The 18,398-nt window shown below is 43.3% G+C and overlaps 1 protein-coding gene across 6 annotated transcripts in view; it reads right to left on the bottom strand.

Moving 5' to 3' along the window:
• LOC123350278 overlaps window positions 1–18,398 on the bottom strand; it is a 117,786-nt gene that overhangs the window by 65,615 nt on the left and 33,773 nt on the right. For 3 of the 6 annotated variants that reach the window (XM_044988771.1, XM_044988775.1, XM_044988773.1), the window contains 3 exons: window positions 16,393–16,413; window positions 12,565–12,585; window positions 11,896–11,916 (listed from right to left, as the gene is read on the bottom strand). In XM_044988771.1, coding sequence (XP_044844706.1) covers window positions 11,896–11,916; window positions 12,565–12,585; window positions 16,393–16,413 — 63 coding nt within the window. The remainder of the gene's footprint in view (window positions 1–11,895; window positions 11,917–12,564; window positions 12,586–16,392; window positions 16,414–18,398) is intronic. The other 3 variants (XM_044988772.1, XM_044988774.1, XM_044988776.1) reach the window with 3 other exon arrangements.

Raw genomic sequence — 18,398 nt, 5'->3', positions numbered from 1 at the left:
TGTCATTTCCCCAAGTTTCTGTGTCAAGGCTCAAGCCAGTTTTCTGTTGTATTGCTGAAAAGGAACCCCTAGATATTGAACCCAGCCCTGGCTGCTGCCAGCTCCACCTGGCAGAAGGATTACAATAGAATCAGTATAAGACATGTTGGTGATCTCCTCTTCCTGGTGAGTGTCTCTTACATGCTCCAGTGAGCCTCAGCCAAACTAAACCCCTCCACACTAAGTTTATTTTGCTCCCATGGAAAAGGAGGTTTCAGCTGACTGCCATGCTGTGGCCTTTCACCAGGATGTCAGAAAGTCCTTTAGCTGGTCCTGGGATCCATAGACCTCAAAATGCTGGAGAGACTGGTGTGAGGAAAGTGGGGATAATGCACATTTCTGTCCTTCCTACCCCCTCTGATTTCACAGACAGGACAATACCGCACATCTTTAACCTTTAATAGGTAGCTACCTTTGTACCTGGCCCTTAACAATCAAAGTTTCAGTCATGATCAGTGAGTATTTGTTTCATTTTCCAAAAACTTAGAGAAGACAATATGTAAGTCTGTGTCTTATTTCTCTTATATATCGTCTGGTCAATACACACAAAACTTGTATATTGGAAAATGGAAGAATTTATTTTTAAACTTCTCTGGTCTCTTCTTCCTTTCATGATCCCTTTTTCCTGGCTTCACAAGAGCATCTCTGAATATTTGCTAGATCTGAGGAGAGTTGCTTTTCTATTCTGGTATTTTTAAATGAACACCACCATGCTGTTCAGTATCCTCTAGAAATGTAACTCTCCAGAAAAAATATATTGTATGAAAGGAAATGTATGTATGAAAAGGACTGCACATGGAAACAGAAAATGGAACATCATTCATTACATAAATAATATAACACATTTAATAGCTGATGCCCATATTAGGAGAGTTGAACTGTGTCCTGTTGAGCTTTTTTCTACTTAATGGTAACTACGAAAGTTCTTGCAAAAATTGTTCAAAAAAGGTTGGGCTTTAATCTCTCTTCTAATCTTCTATTCAGAGGGGATGGGCATATGACTAGCTTCATAGACTGAATAGCTGGTGAAGTATCTTTGCTGAAAAGTTTTCATTCAAGACATTGCACCTGTTATCACTATCAAACATTTCTGCATGATGGGCCCAGACTTGTACTGGGGAAGGGAAGTGAGTTGAAGAACCACACTGCCCAGAGGAGACCTCCAGTGGGGATTGTGGTTTAAGGGGTGAACAGTTCCTCCTTGAGATCCCAGGCATGGAGAGGAAAAAGCACTCTTAGTACCCTGCTGCCAGAGACAAGGGAGACCAGGAAACTGTTCTTGAAAAGAGCGCCCTTGTATACAAAGCACAAGACTCACAAGCACGATTCCTCATTTCCTCTCAATTTTGGGCTCTGTGGCCACTTTACTCTCTGGTTTGTGATGTGAGAACTCTCCGGATACCAAGGAAACATCCCTGGGAGAGACTCCTGGGACTCCCAGCAGAGGTTTCTCATAAGAGGGGATGCTCTGGTCCTTCAGTAGAAATTATTCTCTTTAGTAGAAAAAAAATATTTATCCTAAAGTTGTGATAGAAATTTGTGTCGTGGAAGCTAGAACTCACTGCAAAACTTTTCCATAATGATACCTCACTCTGTGCGATTGGCTTTCAGTTGAAGCAATTCCACTTTTGCCTTCCTGCCATTGTTTTTGCAAAGGCGGACACTTCTCAATGTGTCACCCCATTTGTTTTTGTTTTTTCTTCAAATTGGGTTAACAAACACATCTTTCCACTGAGAAGTCCTGGTCTGAAACCCTCACCCTGACCAAGCAGAGGGTGAAAAATGTCCAAAATGTTTTAAGTCCCAACTGCAAAAATATACCTTCCTCCCCCTCTGTTGAAGGGACCTTGCCTACCACAAGTCCCTCACTGGGGAAATGCCAGACTTTCCCCACTTCAAACTGCAGCAATAGGAGAAAACTTATGTTTGTCCTCCCTCAGTTGATCTGGGAAAAAAACCCACAAACACTTTTCATTATATTCACTGTATGATCTGATGAGGAGACTAATCCTGCACCTTCTCATGTAAATCTTCTCATTGATTTCATAGGGAGAAGAAGTGGGCCCTTGATTACGTAATTCTAGATTACGTAATTGTCTTTGAAGAGCACAATCTGATACACCCTCAAACGTATCCCCCTTGGTTTTGTCCTATGAAACAGGCACTAGGATTTGCACATGTGATTCTGTCCCAGAAAGAGAGGCCTCAAGGAAGACAGAGGAAACCACTGCCTCATACATGTGAGGATGTAATAAAACCTTCCTCATTAATGATCTGGAGGATGGTGTGGACTGTTGTGGACTACACCCTCAGCAAGTTTCCAGATTACACTAAACTGGGAGGAGTGGTCAAGGCTGGCTCCAGGTTTTCTGCCACACTTCGCCAGCAGCTCAATTGCGCCATTCCATTCTTTGGCGTCAATTCGGTGGCAGGTCCTTCGCTCCCTCTCTTCCTCTTTGGCGGTACTTCAGCAGCAGCTCAACATGGATGAGAGGGACTGAGGGACCTGCAGCCGAATTCCCGCCAAAGACGCAGATGGGCCACCCCAATAGCGAACAGATTGCTACTCCTTTGTATTGGCCGCCCCAAGCACCTGCTTCCTTAGCTGGTGCCTGGAGCCAGCCCTGGGAGTGGTAGATACACTGGAGGGTAGGGATCACATACAGAGGGATTTAGAAAAACTAGAGAATTGGGCCAAAAGAAATATCATGAGGTTCAACAAGAACAAGTGCAGAGTCCTGCACTTAGGACAGAAGAATCCCATGCACTGCTACAGATTAGAGACCGAATGGCTAAGCAGCAGTTCTGCAAAAAAGACCTAGGGATTACTGTGGATGAGAAGCTGGATATGAGTCAGCAGTATGCCCTTGTTGCCAAGAAGGCTAACAGCATTTTGGGCTGTATAAGTAAGGGCATTGCCAGGAGATCGAGGGATGTGATCATTCCCCTCTATTCAACATTGGTGAGGACTCATCTGGAGTCCTGTGTCCAGTTTTGGGCCCCACACTACTGGAAAGATGTGGAAAAAATGGAAAGAGTCCAGCATAGGACAACAAAAATGATTAGGGGGCTGGAATAGTTTATTCTGCAGAAGAAAAGAATGAGGGGGGATTTGATAGCTGCTTTCAACTAGCTGCAAGGGAGTTCCAAAGAGAAAAGAACTAGACTGTTCTCAGTGGTATCAGATGACAGAACAAGGAGTAATGGTCTCAAGTTGCAGTGGAGGAGGTTTAGGTTGGATATTAGGAAAAACTTTTTCACTAGGAGGGTGGTGAAGCACTGGAATGGGTTGCCTAGGGAGGTGGTGGAATCTCCTTCCTTAGAGGTTTTTAAGGTCAGGCTTGACAAAGCCCTGGCTGGGATGATTTAGTTAGGTATTGAGCAGGCTTTGAGCAGGGGGTTGGACTAGATGACCTCCTGAGGTTCCTTCCAACCCTGATATTCTGTGATTCTGTGATGTAAAATCAGTGGAGGCCTAGGGTCAGATCCAAATTCACTGAAGTCAATGGGAGACTTTCCATTCAGTTCAGTGGATTCTGAATCAGTCACTTGAAACCAGATTCACAGATAAACATAGCCATTTCAATGCCTCTTTGGGTGCCTAAGTCCAGCAGTGAAGCATCACTGACATTCTCAAAGCCAAATCTCAATTTCCAACTAACCTTGCAAGTGACTGAAGTCAACATGGTATCAGTTTTGCTCTGTTGGAGCTTGGAGCTGGGAGATGAGCACCACAGTATGAAGAGTCTGTACTCAATGCCCAGTCCCCACCAAAATCAGGACTTTGAACTATTGTGTGAATGGAGAGTGCCAGCCCTGCAGAGATCAGCAATCAAAGGGAAGAAAACCAACCCAGCGGCAGCTATGTAGAGCCAGCTGGGACCTCCCCAAGACTACAGACCAGTGATCCAGGACACGACCTAAAAGGTGTTTGTGAGAAAGGTCCCTAAAGAGGGATGGGCTGAGGGATAGGCAGGAGGCATAGATATGGAATCAGGTATCCGTATCTGATAAATTCTAATGCCCACTTTTCTGAGGTGATATTATGCCATGTTGGGTAGAATGTGGTCAGATGGTCAGCAAACTGATGGAGAGTTTCTGATGGTGGCAGCACATGATCTACATGGAGGTCTTTCAGGGACTCAACCAAGTTCTCCTAACTGCAGTTTTGAGGTTGGTGGGTGAGATATAGATGATTGTGATGGGGACGGTCTACGTTTCGAAGAAGCTCTCTGTTATCTCCACTGAAGGTCACAGTGTTGTTGAGCTAGAAGGAAAGCTACAGGTCGTGACCTATCCTCTTCTAGTCTTTATCACTGGGGGTCATTTTGGAGTGATGGTTTCTCCCCTTTCATTCACCGCATTGACCACCAGAGAGTTTGGTGTGGGATGTGAAAATAAGAAGTCCATGTCCATTGCATTAGCAGATGTTGGGCAGTTGGGGTTGGCATCACTGTGTCGTCCAGTGAAGATAATGAGAAGTTCATTGCAGGTGAAGTTTCCTCCTCTAGTCTCTCCTCCTGCTCCTCAAAAGGTCCTCCTTTAGGTTCAGGAGATCTGGATGCAGACAAAAATGCGGCATGTCTAGGTCTCTCCCTCTGACTAACCAGACTGACAATCTCTCTGTCTTGTACCTTTGTCAGTGTCTATCTAGTGCCGCACAATCAACCCCATCCCTCAGTTCCTTCTCTACCACCTGGTTCATAAATTGAACTCAGATGTAGAGGGGAGAAGGGTGGGTAGTGGAGCACCCACTGAGTCACCATCTTGAACAGCCTCAGTTACTACATAGAGTAGGTAATCTTTTATTCTTCTTTGAGAAGTGTCCCTGTGGATACTCCACTTCAGGTGATTGTCAAGCTACATCCCACGGTGAAAGGAAGGGGCTTTAGAGTTGCGTGAGAAAATGACAATAATATGCTAAGTCCTACCAATGCGTTCGATCTTGAGCTCTGATCTATTGCATAATGTTTTTTAAACATTTTTGTGGATGACCAGGTGGCCAACTTACAAATGTCCTTGACTGTAAGAGAAAGGCTACTGAGATTGATAATGACCTGGTGGAGTCAGTTGGGATCCCTGGTGGGAGTTCTATATCTTCCTGTTGTAGCAAAGGTGGATGCATCCAAAAATCCATTTACACACTCACTGCTTGAAAATGGTAAAACCTTTAGATAGTTCCAAAGTTGAAATAAAAAGTCTTGGTGACTATCTGCAGGTCTTGGTTCTCTCAAGGTTGAACGCTAGTGCGTGTCTGATGTCCAGAGTATATCCTATTTAGTCCTGTTTGCTCCCATGAGGTTTAGGGAAGAACAAGGTAAGATAGATTGGTTTGTTCAGTTGGAAAAAGGAGGGTATAGTGGGCAAAAATTTAGTTTGATGTCAAATATTTGTTCCTCATGTACTTAATTATAGAGTATGATCAACTCACGCCTTTTCTTTGTTTAGCAAAATAGATTGAGCTCCTGGAATCTATCACATCATAATATGTTTTCTTATCTTTTAATCATTTCCCTGCATCTTCTCTGAACCCTCTCCTATTTATCAACTTCCTTCTTCGCTTGGGGACATCAGAACTGGACACAGTATTCCAATGACAGAGCCAAAGACAGAGCTAATATAACCTTCATAATCTACTTAAGATCATCTCTTGATACAGGAGAGAAGGAATCACCCCCTATAGAAAAAGAGGAGAAGCCTCATACCCCTAAGGCTGGGAGGTCTGCTGCCACCACTGCGAACAGGAAATGTAGGGTGGTGGTGATCGGAGACTCTCTGCTGAGGGGGACGGAGGCGCCCATCTGTCACCCTGACATTTCATCTTGGGAGGTATGCTGCCTGTCAAGAGCCCGTATCCGAAATGTTACAGAGGCATTGTTGAGGATTATCCAGCCCTCTGACTACTACCCCATGCTACTCATCCATGTGAGCACAAATGATACTGCGAGGTGTGACACTGAATGGATCAAGAGTGACTACAGGGCTCTGGGATTACAGGTGAAAGAGTTTGGAGCGCAGGTGGTATTCTCTTCGATTCTTCCTGTCAAAGGTAGGGGCCCGGGCAGAGACAGATGCATCATGGAGGTGAATGCCTGGCTGCAAAGATGGTGTCACCAGGAGATCTTTGGCTTCCTCGACCATGGGATGCTACTCGAGGAAGGACTGCTAGGCAGAGATGGTGTTCACCTTTCAAGGAGGGGAAGACCCTATTTGCACACAGACTGGCTAACCTAGTGAGAAGGGCTTTAAACTAGGTTCGGTGGGGATAGGTGAGCAAAACCTACAGGTAAGTGGGGAACATAGAGACCTGGAAGATGGGTCAGAAACAAGAGGGAGCATGGGCTATAATGGCAGAGAGAAAGGATGATCAGGGCAAAACTGGGACACAAGATCAAACCAGTATCTTCGATGCCTATATACAAATGCGAGAAGTATTGGTAATGAGCCAGAAGAACTGGAAGTGCTAATAAATAAATACAGCTATGACATTGTTAGCAACACTGAAACTTGGTGGGATAATACACATGATTGGAATGTTGGTGTGGATGGGTACAGCTTGCTCAGGAAGGATAGACAGGGGAAAAGGGAGGAGGTGTTGCCTTATGTATTAAAAATGTACACACTTGGACTGAGGTGGAGATGGACATAGGGAATGGAAGTGTTGAAAGTCTCAGGGTTAGGCTAAAAGGGGTAAAAAACAAGGGTGATGTCATGCCAGGAGTCTACTACAGGCTACCTAACCAGGTGGAAAAGGTGGATGAGGCTTTTTTTAAACAACTATCACAATCATCCAAAGCCCAAGATTTGGTGGTGATGGGGGAATTCAACTATCCAGATATAAGTTGGGAAAATAACACAGTGGGGCACAGACTATCCAATAAGTTCTTGGACTGCATTGCAGACAACTTTTTATTTCAGAAGGTTGAAAAAGCTACTGGGGGGAAGCTGTTCTAGACCTGATTTTAACAAATAGGGAGGAACTCGTTGAGAATTTGAAAGTAGAAGGCAGCTTGGGTGAAAGTGATCATGAAATCATAGAGTTTGCAATTCTAAGGAAGGATAGAAGGAAGTACAGCAAAATAGAGACAATGGATTTCAGGAAGGCAGATTTTGGTAAGCTCAGAGAGCTGATAAGTAAGGTCCCATGGGAATCAAGACTGAGGGGAAAAACAACTGAGAAGAGTTGGCAATTTTTCAAAGGGACACTATTAAGGGCCCAAAAGCAAGCTATTCCGCTGGGTAGGAAAGATAGAAAATGTGGCAAAAGACCATCTTGGCTTTACCACGAGATCTTGCATGATCTAAAAAATAAAAAGGAGACATATAAAAATGGAAACTAGGACAGATTACAAAGGATGAATATAGGCAAACAACACAGGAATGCAGGGGCAAGATTAGAAAGGCAAATGCAAAGGAAAATGAGTTCAAACTAGCTACGGGAATAAAGGGAAACAAGAAGACTTTTTATCAATACATTAGAAGCAAGAGGAAGACCAAGGACAGGGTAGGCCCACTGCTCAGTGAGGAGGGAGAAACAGTAACAGGAAACTTGGAAATGGCAGAGATGCTTAATGACTTCTTTGTTTCAGTCTTCACCGAGAAGTCTGAAGGAATGCCTAATATAGTGAATGCTAATGGGAAGGGGGTAGGTTTAGAAGATAAAATAAAAAAAAAGTTAAAAATCACTTAGAAAAGTTAGATGCCTGCAAGTCACCAAGGCCTGATGAAATGCATCCTAGAATAATCAAGGAGCTAATAGAGGAGGTATCTGAGCCTCTAGCTATTATCTTTGGAAAATCATGGGAGACGGGAGAGATTCCAGAAGCCTGGAAAAGGGCAAATATAGTGCCCATCTATAAAAAGGGAAATAAAAACAACCCAGGAAACTACAGACAAGTTAGTTTAACTTCTGTGCCAGGGAAGATAATGGAGCAAGTAATTAAGGATATCATCTGCAAACACTTGGAAGGTGGTAAGGTGATAGGGAATAGCCAGCATGGATTTGTAAAGAACAAATCATGTCAAACCAATCTGATAGCTTTCTTTGATAGGATAACGAGTCTTGTGGATAAGGGAGAAGCGGTGGATGTGGTATACCTACACTTTAGTAAGGCACTTGATACTATCTCGTATGATATTCTTATCGATAAAATAGGCAAATACAATTTAGATAGGGCTACTATAGGTGGGTTCATAACTGGCTGGATAACCGTACTCAGAGAGTAGTTATTAATGTTTCCCAATCCTGCTGGAAAGGTATAACAAGTGGGATTCTGCAGGGGTCTGTTTTGGGACCAGCTCTGTTCAATATCTAGATGTTGGCATAGAAAGTACGCTTATTAAGTTTGCAGATTATATCAAACTGGGAGGGACTGCAATTGCTTTGGAGGACAAGGTCATAATTCAAAATGATCTGGACAAATTGGAGAAATGGTCTGAGGTAAACAGGATGAAGTTTAACAAAGACAAATGCAAAGTGCTCCACTTAGGAAGGAAAAATCAGTTTCACACATGCAGAATGGGAAGAGACTGTCTAGGAAGGAGTACAGCAGAAAGAGATCTAGGGGTTATAGTGGACCATAAGCTAAATATGAGTCAACAGTGTGATGCTGTTGCAAAAAAAGCAAACGTGATTCTGGGATGCATTAACAGCTGTGTTGTGAGCAAGACATGAGAAGTCATTCTTCCGCTCTACTCTGCACTGGTCAGGCCTCAGCTGGAGTATTGTGTCCAGTTCTGGGCACCGCACTTCAAAGAAAGATGCGGAGAAATTGGAGAGCGTCCAGAGAAGAGCAACAAGAATGATTAAAGGTCTTAAGAACATGACCTATGAAGGAAGGCTGAAATAATTGGGTTTGTTTAGTCTGGAAAAGAGAAGACTGACAGGGGACATGATGGCAGTTTTCAGATATCTAAAAGGGTGTCATAAGGAGGTGGGAGAAAACTTGTTCACCTTCCCCTTTGAGGATAGAACAAGAAGCAATGGGCTTAAACTGCAGCAAGGGAGGTTTAGGTTGGACATTAGGAAAAAGTTCTTAACTGTCAGGGTGGTTAAACACTGGAATAAATTGCCTAATGAGGTTGCGGAATCTCCATCTCTGGAGATATTTAAGAGTAGGTTAGACAGCTGATTAGGGGGCTGGAGCACATGACTTATGAGGAGAGGCTGAGGGAACTGAGATTGTTTAGCCTGCAGAAGAGAAGAATGAGGGGGGATTTGATAGCTGCTTTCAACTACCTGAAAGGGGGTTCCAAGGAGGATGGATCTAGACTGTTCTCAGTGGTAGAAGATGACAGAACAAGGAGTAATGGTCTCAAGTTGCAGAGGGGGAGGTTTAGGTTGGACATTAGGAAAAACTTTTTCACTAGTAGGGTGGTGAGGAACTGGAATGTGTTACCTAGGGAGGTGGTGGAATCTCCTTCCTTAGAGGTCTTTAAGGTCAGGCTTGACAAAGCCCTGGATGGGATGATTTAGTTGGGTTTGGTCCTGCTTTGAGCAGGAGGTTGGACTAGATGACCTCCTGAGGTCCCTTCCAACCCTGAGATTCTATGATTCTATGATTCTATGATGTATTATTCCTTGACTTTAGCAAAGCTTTTGATACAGTCTCCCACAGTATTCTTGCCAGCAAGTTAAAGAAGTACGGGCTGGACGACTGGACTATAAGGTGGATAGAAAGCTGGCTAGATCGTCGGGCTCAATGGGTAGTGATCAATGGCTCCATGTCTAGTTGGCAGCCGATTTCAAGTGGAGTGCCCCAAGGGTCGGTCCTAGGGCCGGTTTTGTTCTATATCTTCATTAATGATCTGGACGATGGCGTGGACTGCACTCTCAGCAAGTTTGCAGATGACATTAAACTGGGAGCAGTGGTTGATATGCTGGAGGGTAGGGATAGGATACAGAGGGAACTAGACAAATTAGAGGACTGGGCCAAAAGAAACCTGATGAGGTTCAACTAGGACAAGTGCAGAGTCCTGCACTTAGGACGGAAGAATCCCATGCACTGCTACAGACTAGGGACCGAATGGCTAGGAAGCAGTTCAACAGAAAAGGATCTAGAGGTTACAGTGGACGAGAAGCTGGATATGAGTCAGCTTGCCACCCCCTTCCCCCCTTCACCTCCTGCCCACAGCAATCAGATGGTTTGCGGTGTTCAGGAGGCAGGGGTGGGAGGGGGAGCCTGCGCACCGAGTCCTTGCTCCTCCGCCCTCCCTCCTGCCTCCTAAATGCCACAAGCCACCTGATTGATGCGGGTAGGAGGTGGGGGGAGGAGGGGGAAGTCACTGATCCATGGGGTCTGCCAGCAGGCAGGAGCCACTGTATGTGTGGAGGGGCATAGGGAGGCTGCCGGCTGTGGAGAAAGCAGGCAGCCAAACAGGGTAATAGGCATTGCACAACTTTAAATGATGGTGTTCCCTAATTGATCTGCAATGTAACAACAAAACAACGTTAACCAGGACGAGGGAAACCGTGGGGGCGAAGGACCTCTCTGGCTTTAAGATTAAGCTTGATAAGTTTATGGAGGGAATGGTTTGATAGGAGAACGTGATTTAGTCAATAGGTCAATAACGTGCGACCATTGGTAATTAGTACCAAGGGTCAATGTTGGGATATTGAAAGTCTTTTTTCTGAGTGTCTGGCTGGAGAGTCTTGCACGCATGCTCGGGGTTCAGCTGATTGCCATATTTGGGGTCGGGAAGGAATTTTCCTCCAGGGTAGATTGGCAGTGGCCCTGGAGGTTTTTCGCCTTCCTCCGCAGCATGGGGCAGGGGTCGCTTGCTGGAGGATTATCTGCTACTTGAAGGATTTGGGGACTTCAACAGCTGAGTCAAGGGAGAGAATTATTTCAGGAGTGGGTGGGTCAGCTTTTGTGGCCTGCATCTTGTGGGAGGTCAGACTAGATGATCATAATGGTCCCTTCTGATCTTAAGTTCTATGATTCTATGATTCTATGACTTTTAATGAGGAGTTACTGTAGTAGGAGTGGTGGCCAAGCACCATGGAGAAAATAAAGGAGTTGGTGGCTGTTCCTACACTGACCACACGTGACTGGGTAACTGAATTGAACCTTAACATTGTCTCCTTCATTTTGAAGTGAAAAATCGGAATGTTCCATTTTAATATGGAAGAAATAGAAACTTTTAAATAATAAAAATAATAATACTCTACAGAGATGCTTTTGCTTCTTTCTTTCTTGTTCTTTTATTCATCCAAAATGTTTTTTTCCCCTCCTGAAATAGACACATCCCCATGCAAAGTTTCTACCAACACCTTGCTCTGATAGTGAATACACTGGACCAGCAGACAGAATATCAAGGTTTTATTTCCTGCTCTAGCAAACATTCCTGTGTGACCAGCAAACATTCCTATGTCATTATCAGCACTTCCTTTGCAGGGGGATTGTCAAAGAGCCTGCACTGGGTGCTCTACACAGTTTGGGGGAAGCTCTTTGGGGAAGACATTTCTCCCTCCATCCCTGAGGCACAGAGTGAAGTGTCTGCATTGCCTCAGCTACTACGAGGTCAGGCACAGCAGTAGCAACTCGATCCTGCCACACTCCCCAGCAAGAGCTTTTTCATTCAATGGATATGTTCAGATCCTATAGTGCATGGATGTTTTTTCTCTCATGCCCAACTGCCCTTGAACCCCTTCCCCTCTGACATTCTTTGCAAAGTGCTGGTGAGGTCTCAGCTCAATGACATACCATGATTCCAGAGTAATCTACACAGACCCTCCACTTCCCAGATACATGAGGCATCCAATGATAGCATCTCTTCCGCCATTGAAGTTGTTGGAACCAATACAGGGACAGTTGACAGTGGACAGTTAGTATTGAATAAAGTAGGCAAACTCACCCTTTTGCTCCTGGAGTTCCTCTGCAAAAGAAAAACGGGGAGGAGAAGAAAACAGTTCAGTGTATGTTCATTGACTTATGAATTGAAGCGGGTGAATGAGATTCTTTCTAGTCAAATAGCATAAATACTGGCCATGGGTAGAGAGCTAGCTATTCAATCCATGGACTAGCCCCATTCCTATCCCGCTACGTAGTAGATAAAGAAGATAATATTCTAGCTTTAATCAATTTAAGAAGAAGCTTCATGGCTGCCACAACTAATTAGCAAAAGGTTAATATGACACACTACACTCTTTTGCTAATATGGGTTCTGCTATGAAAGGAGCAGTAACACCATTTACATTATGAGCTGCATTCCAGTTGCTGTTTCAATACAGAATCCTTTCAATGTGTACATTGCCTTTCATACCATGTCTCTGCAAGAGTGTTATGTTTTTTGGAGGCTACAGACCAGGAGTGGGTGAGTCTATTTAAATTTCAACAATGTATAAGCAGCACTGCTCAGAACCAGCACATGCTCATATATGCTATTGACAAAATTAGCCAAGTAATCTGCTCTATTGAAAACAGGAAAGTGGGGTGAGGTCTAATAACTCAATCATTTTTTTTTCATTTTTCAAGATTCCTACACAGCAGTAGAGCACACAAAAGAAAAAGGACAAAGACTTACTTATTCTCTTTTCCAAGTCTCCTAAAAAAGAAATATATATATATATATATATATATATATTTAAAGATAACAATAGCACCTTTTGTAATAATATGGCCAAGAACAAAGGTAACTATAAGTTCATAGAATCATAGAACCATAGAAGATGAGGGTTGGACGAGACCTTAAGAGGTAATCTAGTCCAAACCCTTGCTCAAAATATAACCATCAACATCAACTAAATTATCCCAGCCAGAGCTTTCTCAAGCCAGGCCTTAAATACCTCTAAGGATGGAGGTTCCACCACCTCCCTAGGTAACTCATTCCAGTGGTTCACCACCCTCCTAGTGAAAAATATCAAAAGCTGCGTTTATTGCAGAAGAGCTGTGAGGGAGCAAGTGACACAATGAACATCATACTGTATCAGGCCTCTATAACATGGGCCAGAGAACTTCCCGCAAACAATTCATGTTTGCATTAGAGCAGATCCTTTACAAAGAACATACAAACTTGATTAAAAAAAATAATTAGTGAATGAGGATCCAGCAGAACCCATGGTAAATTGTTAGAGTGTTTAATCATCCTCACTCTTAAAAATGTATGCCTGATTTATTGTCTGACTTTCCTAATTTCAATTTCTAGCAATTAGATTTTGCTAGACCCTTCTCTGCTAGACTAAAGAGCCCATTATCAAATATTTGTTCACTCTGTACATACATATAGAGTGCAATCAAGTCACCCCTTCTCTTTGTTATATTAAGCAGGTTGAGCTCTTTCAGTCTACCACTATAACACGTTATCTAATCCTTTAATCATTCTGGTGCTCTTCTATGAACCCTCTCCAGTTTGACAACTTTTTTCTTAAATTGGGGACAGCGAAACTGCACTCAGTATTCCAGCAACACAGTGAAATACAGAGCTAATATAACCCCTATAGTCCTAATTCAGATTATCCCCATGTCCTCTGGTTTGGAACCTAGTGATCACTTTCCTACTGAAGGGGATGTGTGAGCTCCAGTCAAGGGGTTACAGCTTTGCTGAGACAGGAATTCCACCTATTCCTATCACAGACAATGTTTGTGGGATAGGCCGAGATTTGTGTCAGGAAATGTGAGTGGGTTGCTAAACTGTACTGCCCTGTAGAGCTCTGGGTGGGATTGTACCTCAAGAGATTAACAGCTCCTCCTGGAGATTCCAGGCATGGAGGGGGACAGCATCTTAAGCACCATGATACCAAGGGCACGGAAGGCCAGGGCACTCTTCTCTCAGAAAGGCATTGGATCACTGAGCATAATGCCTGGCTTCCAGCAGACTTTTTAGCTTTGCTGTGATTCCAGGATGCTCTGCACTCTGCTGTGTGAGGGGAGAGCCCTCCTCATCAGGAGAGGTTACAGTGAAGTACAGTGAAGGCCCCTGAAGTTCCCAGCAGACATTTCCCATCCAAGGGGATGTTCTTGCACTTCACTGTGAAGAGTTCCCCCTTGGGGCAGGGTATTAAACCCCACAGAGTGGTTTGAGTCCTACAGAAAGTTGCTTGGTGCAATCTAGAGCAAGCTGCTAAACATTTCCCTGATAAAACCCCACTGTGTTTGATCATCTGAGAAATTAAAGCAAACTCGCTATTGTAATCCAGCTATTGCTTTGCAAAAATTCTGTAATACTGGAAGAATTGCCAGCAGATTGATGGAAATAATTATTCCCCTCTATTCAGTACTGGTGAGGCCACATCTGGAGTATTGTGTCCAGTTTTGGTCCCCCAATTACAGAAGGGATGTGGGCAAATTGGAGAGAGTCCAGCACATAATTTATGAGGAGAGGCTGAGGGAACTGGGTTTATTTAATCTGCAGCAGGAAAGAGTGAGGGGAGATTTGATAGCAGTCTTCAACTACCTGATGCGGGGTTTCAAAGAGGATGGAGCTAGGCTGTTCTCAGTGGTGGCAGATGACAGAACAAGAAGCAATGATCTCAGGTTGCAGTGGGGAAGGTCTAGGCTGGATATTAGGAAAGAATTTCACTAGGAGGGCTGAAGCACTGGAATGGGTTACCTAGGGAGCTGGTGGAATCTCCATCCTTAGAGGTTTTTAAGCCCACGCTTAGTAAAGCCCTGACTGATATGATTTAGTTGGTGTTGATTTGAACAGGGGGTTGGACTAGATCCTGAGTTCTCTTCCAACCCTAATATTCTATTATTCTAAAAGAACATACACCTCCACATGTTACATATTTGTCTTAAGAACATAAGAATGGCCACAGTGGGTCACACAAAAGGTCCATTTTGCCCTGTAACCTGTCATCCGACAGTGGCCAATTCCAGATGCCACAGGGGGAATGAACAGATCAGGTAATCATCATCATGTGATCCATTTTCCTTCACCCATTCCCAGCTTCTGGCAAACAGAGGCTAGGGACACCATCCCTGCCTATCCTGGCTAATAGCCATTGATGGACCTGTCCACCATGAATTTATCTAGCTGTTTTTTAAACCCTCTTATAATCCTCTGGCATGGAGTTCCACAGGTTGAGTGTGCATTGTATGAAGAAATACTTCCTTTTGTTTGTTTTAAACCTGATGCCTATTAATTTCATTTGGTAGACCCTAGTTCTTGTGTTATGAGAAGGAGCAAATAACACTTCCTTATCTACTTTCTCCACACCAGTCATGATTTTATAGACCTCAATCATGTGCCCCTCAGTTGTCTCTTTTCAAAGCAGAAAAGCCCTAGGCTTATTAATCTCTCCTCATATGGAAGCCGTTCCATATCCTGGTAATTTTGTTGCCCTTTTTTGAAACTTTCCCAGTTCCAATATATCTTTTTTGAGATGGGGCTACTACATCTGCATGCAGTATTCAAGATATGGGTTTATATAGAGGCAAGATGATATTTTCTGTCTTATTATCTATCCCTTACTTAATGATTCTCAACATTCTGTTTGCATTTTGACTGCTGCTGCACATAGAATGGATGTTTTCAGAGAATTGTCCACAGTGACTCCAAGATCTCTTTCTTGAGTAGTAACAGCTAATTTAGACCCCAACATTTTATATGTAGATTTGGGATTATAATTTCCAATGTGCATTACTTTGCATTTATCAACACTGAATTTCATCTACCATTCTGTTGCCTATTCACCCAGTTTTGAGAGATCCTTTTGTAGCTCTATGCAGTCTGCATAGGACTTCATTATCTTGAGTAGTTTTGTATCATCTGCAAATTTTTCCACCTCACTGTTTACCCCTTTTGCCAGATCATTTATGAATATGCTGAAGTGGGTGAATGAGAGTCTTTCTAGTCGATTAGCATAAATACTGGCCATGGGTATGGAGCTAACTATTCAATCCATGGGCTAGCCCCATTCCTATCCCACTACGTAGTAGATAAGGAAGATAATATTCTAGCTTTAATCAATTTAAGAAGAAGCTTCATGGCTGCCACAACTAATTAGCAAAAGGTTAATATGACACATTACGCTCTTCTGCTAATATGGGTTCTGCTATGAAAGTATCAGTAACACCATTTACATTATGAGCTGCATTCCAGTTGCTGTTTCAATACAGAGTCCTTTCAATGTGTACATTGCCTTTCATACCATGTCTTTGCAAGAGTGTTATGTTTTTTGGAGACTACAGACCAGGAGTGGGTGAGTCTATTTAAATTTCAACAATGTATAAGCAGCACTGCTCAGAACCAGCACATGCTCATATATGCTATTGACAAAATTAGCCAAGTAATCTGCTCTATTGAAAACAGGAAAGTGGGGTGAGGTCTAATAACTCAATCATTTTTTTTCATTTTACAAGATTCCTACACAACAGTAGAGCACACAAAAGAAAAAGGACAAAGACTTACTTATTCTCTTTTCCAAGTCTCCTAAAAAAGAAAAAATATATATATATATTTAAAGATAACAATAGCACCTTTTGTAATAATATGGCCAAGAACAAAGGTAACTGTAAGTTCATAGAATCATAGAACCATAGAAGATTAGGGTTGGACGAGACCTCAAGAGGTAATATAGTCCAAACCCATGCTCAAAACATAACCGTCAACATCAATTAAATTATCCCAGCCACAGCTTTCTCAAGCCAGGCCTTAAATACCTCTAAGGATGGAGGTTCCACCACCTCCCTAGGCAACTCATTCTAGTGGTTCACCACTCTCCTAGAGAAAAATATCAAAAGCTGTGTTTATTGCAGAAGAGCTGTGAGGGAGCAAGTGACACAATGAACATCATACTGTATCAGACCTCTATAAATGGGCCAGAGAACTTCTCACAAACAATTCATGTTTGCATTAGAGCAGATTCTTTACAAAGAACATACAACCTTGATTAAAAAAAATCAGTGATGGAGGATCCAGCAGAACCCATAGTAAATTGTTACAGTGTTTAATCATCCTCACTCTTAAAAATGTATGCGTGATTTCTTGTCTGACTTTCCTAATTTCAATTTCTAGCCATTGGATTTTGCTAGACTATTCTCTGCTAGGCTAAAGAGCCCAGTATCAAATATTTGTTCACTCTGTACACACATATAGAGTGCAATCAAGTCACCCCTTCTCTTTGTTATATTAAGCAGGTTGAGCTCTTTCAGTCTACCACTATAACACGTTATCTAATCCTTTAATCATTCTGGTGCTCTTCTATGAACCCTCTCCAGTTTGACAACTTTTTTCTTAAATTGGGGACAGCGAAACTGCACTCAGTATTCCAGCAACACAGTGAAATACAGAGCTAATATAACCCCTATAGTCCTAATTCAGATTATCCCCATGTCCTCTGGTTTGGAACCTAGTGATCACTTTCCTACTGAAGGGGATGTGTGAGCTCCAGTCAAGGGGTTACAGCTTTGCTGAGACAGGAATTCCACCTATTCCTATCACAGACAATGTTTGTGGGATAGGCCGAGATTTGTGTCAGGAAATGTGAGTGGGTTGCTAAACTGTACCGCCCTGTAGAGCTCTGGGTGGGATTGTGCCTCAAGAGATTAACAGCTCCTCCTGGAGATTCCAGGCATGGAGGGGGACAGCATCTTAAGCACCATGATACCAAGGGCACGGAAGGCCAGGGCACTCTTCTCTCAGAAAGGCATAGGATCACTGAGCATGATGCCTGGCTTCCAGCAGACTTTTTAGCTTTGCTGTGATTCCAGGATGCTCTGCACTCTGCTGTGTGAGGGGAGAGCCCTCCTCATCAGGAGAGGTTACAGTGAAGTACAGTGAAGGCCCCTGAAGTTCCCAGCAGACATTTCCCATCCAAGGGGATGCTCTTGCACTTCACTGTGAAGAGTTCCCCCTTGGAGCAGGGTATTAAACCCCACAGAGTGGTTTGAGTCCTACAGAAAGTTGCTTGGTGCAATCTAGAGCAAGCTGCTAAACATTTCCCTGATAAAACCCCACTGTGTTTGATCATCTGAGAAATTAAAGCAAACTCGCTATAGTAATCCAGCTATTGCTTTGCAAAAATGCTGTAATACTGGAAGAATTGCCAGCAGATTGATGGAAATAATTATTCCCCTCTATTCAGCACTGGTGAGGCCACATCTGGAGTATTGTGTCCAGTTTTGGTCCCCCAATTACAGAAGGGATGTGGACAAATTGGAGAGAGTCCAGCACATAATTTATGAGGAGAGCTGAGGGAACTGGGTTTATTTAATCTGAAGAAGGGAAGAGTGAGGGGAGATCTGATAGCAGTCTTCAACTACCTGATGCGGGGTTTCAAAGAGGATGGAGCTAGGCTGTTCTCAGTGGTGGCAGATGACAGAACAAGAAGCAATGATCTCAGGTTGCAGTGGGGAAGGTCTAGGCTGGATATTAGGAAAGTATTTCACTAGGAGGGCTGAAGCACTGGAATGGGT

The sequence above is a fragment of the Mauremys mutica genome, chromosome 15 (genome assembly GCF_020497125.1).
Source record: "Mauremys mutica isolate MM-2020 ecotype Southern chromosome 15, ASM2049712v1, whole genome shotgun sequence".
NCBI lineage: Eukaryota > Metazoa > Chordata > Testudines > Geoemydidae > Mauremys > Mauremys mutica.
This window is presented reverse-complemented; position numbering and strand designations above follow the sequence as displayed.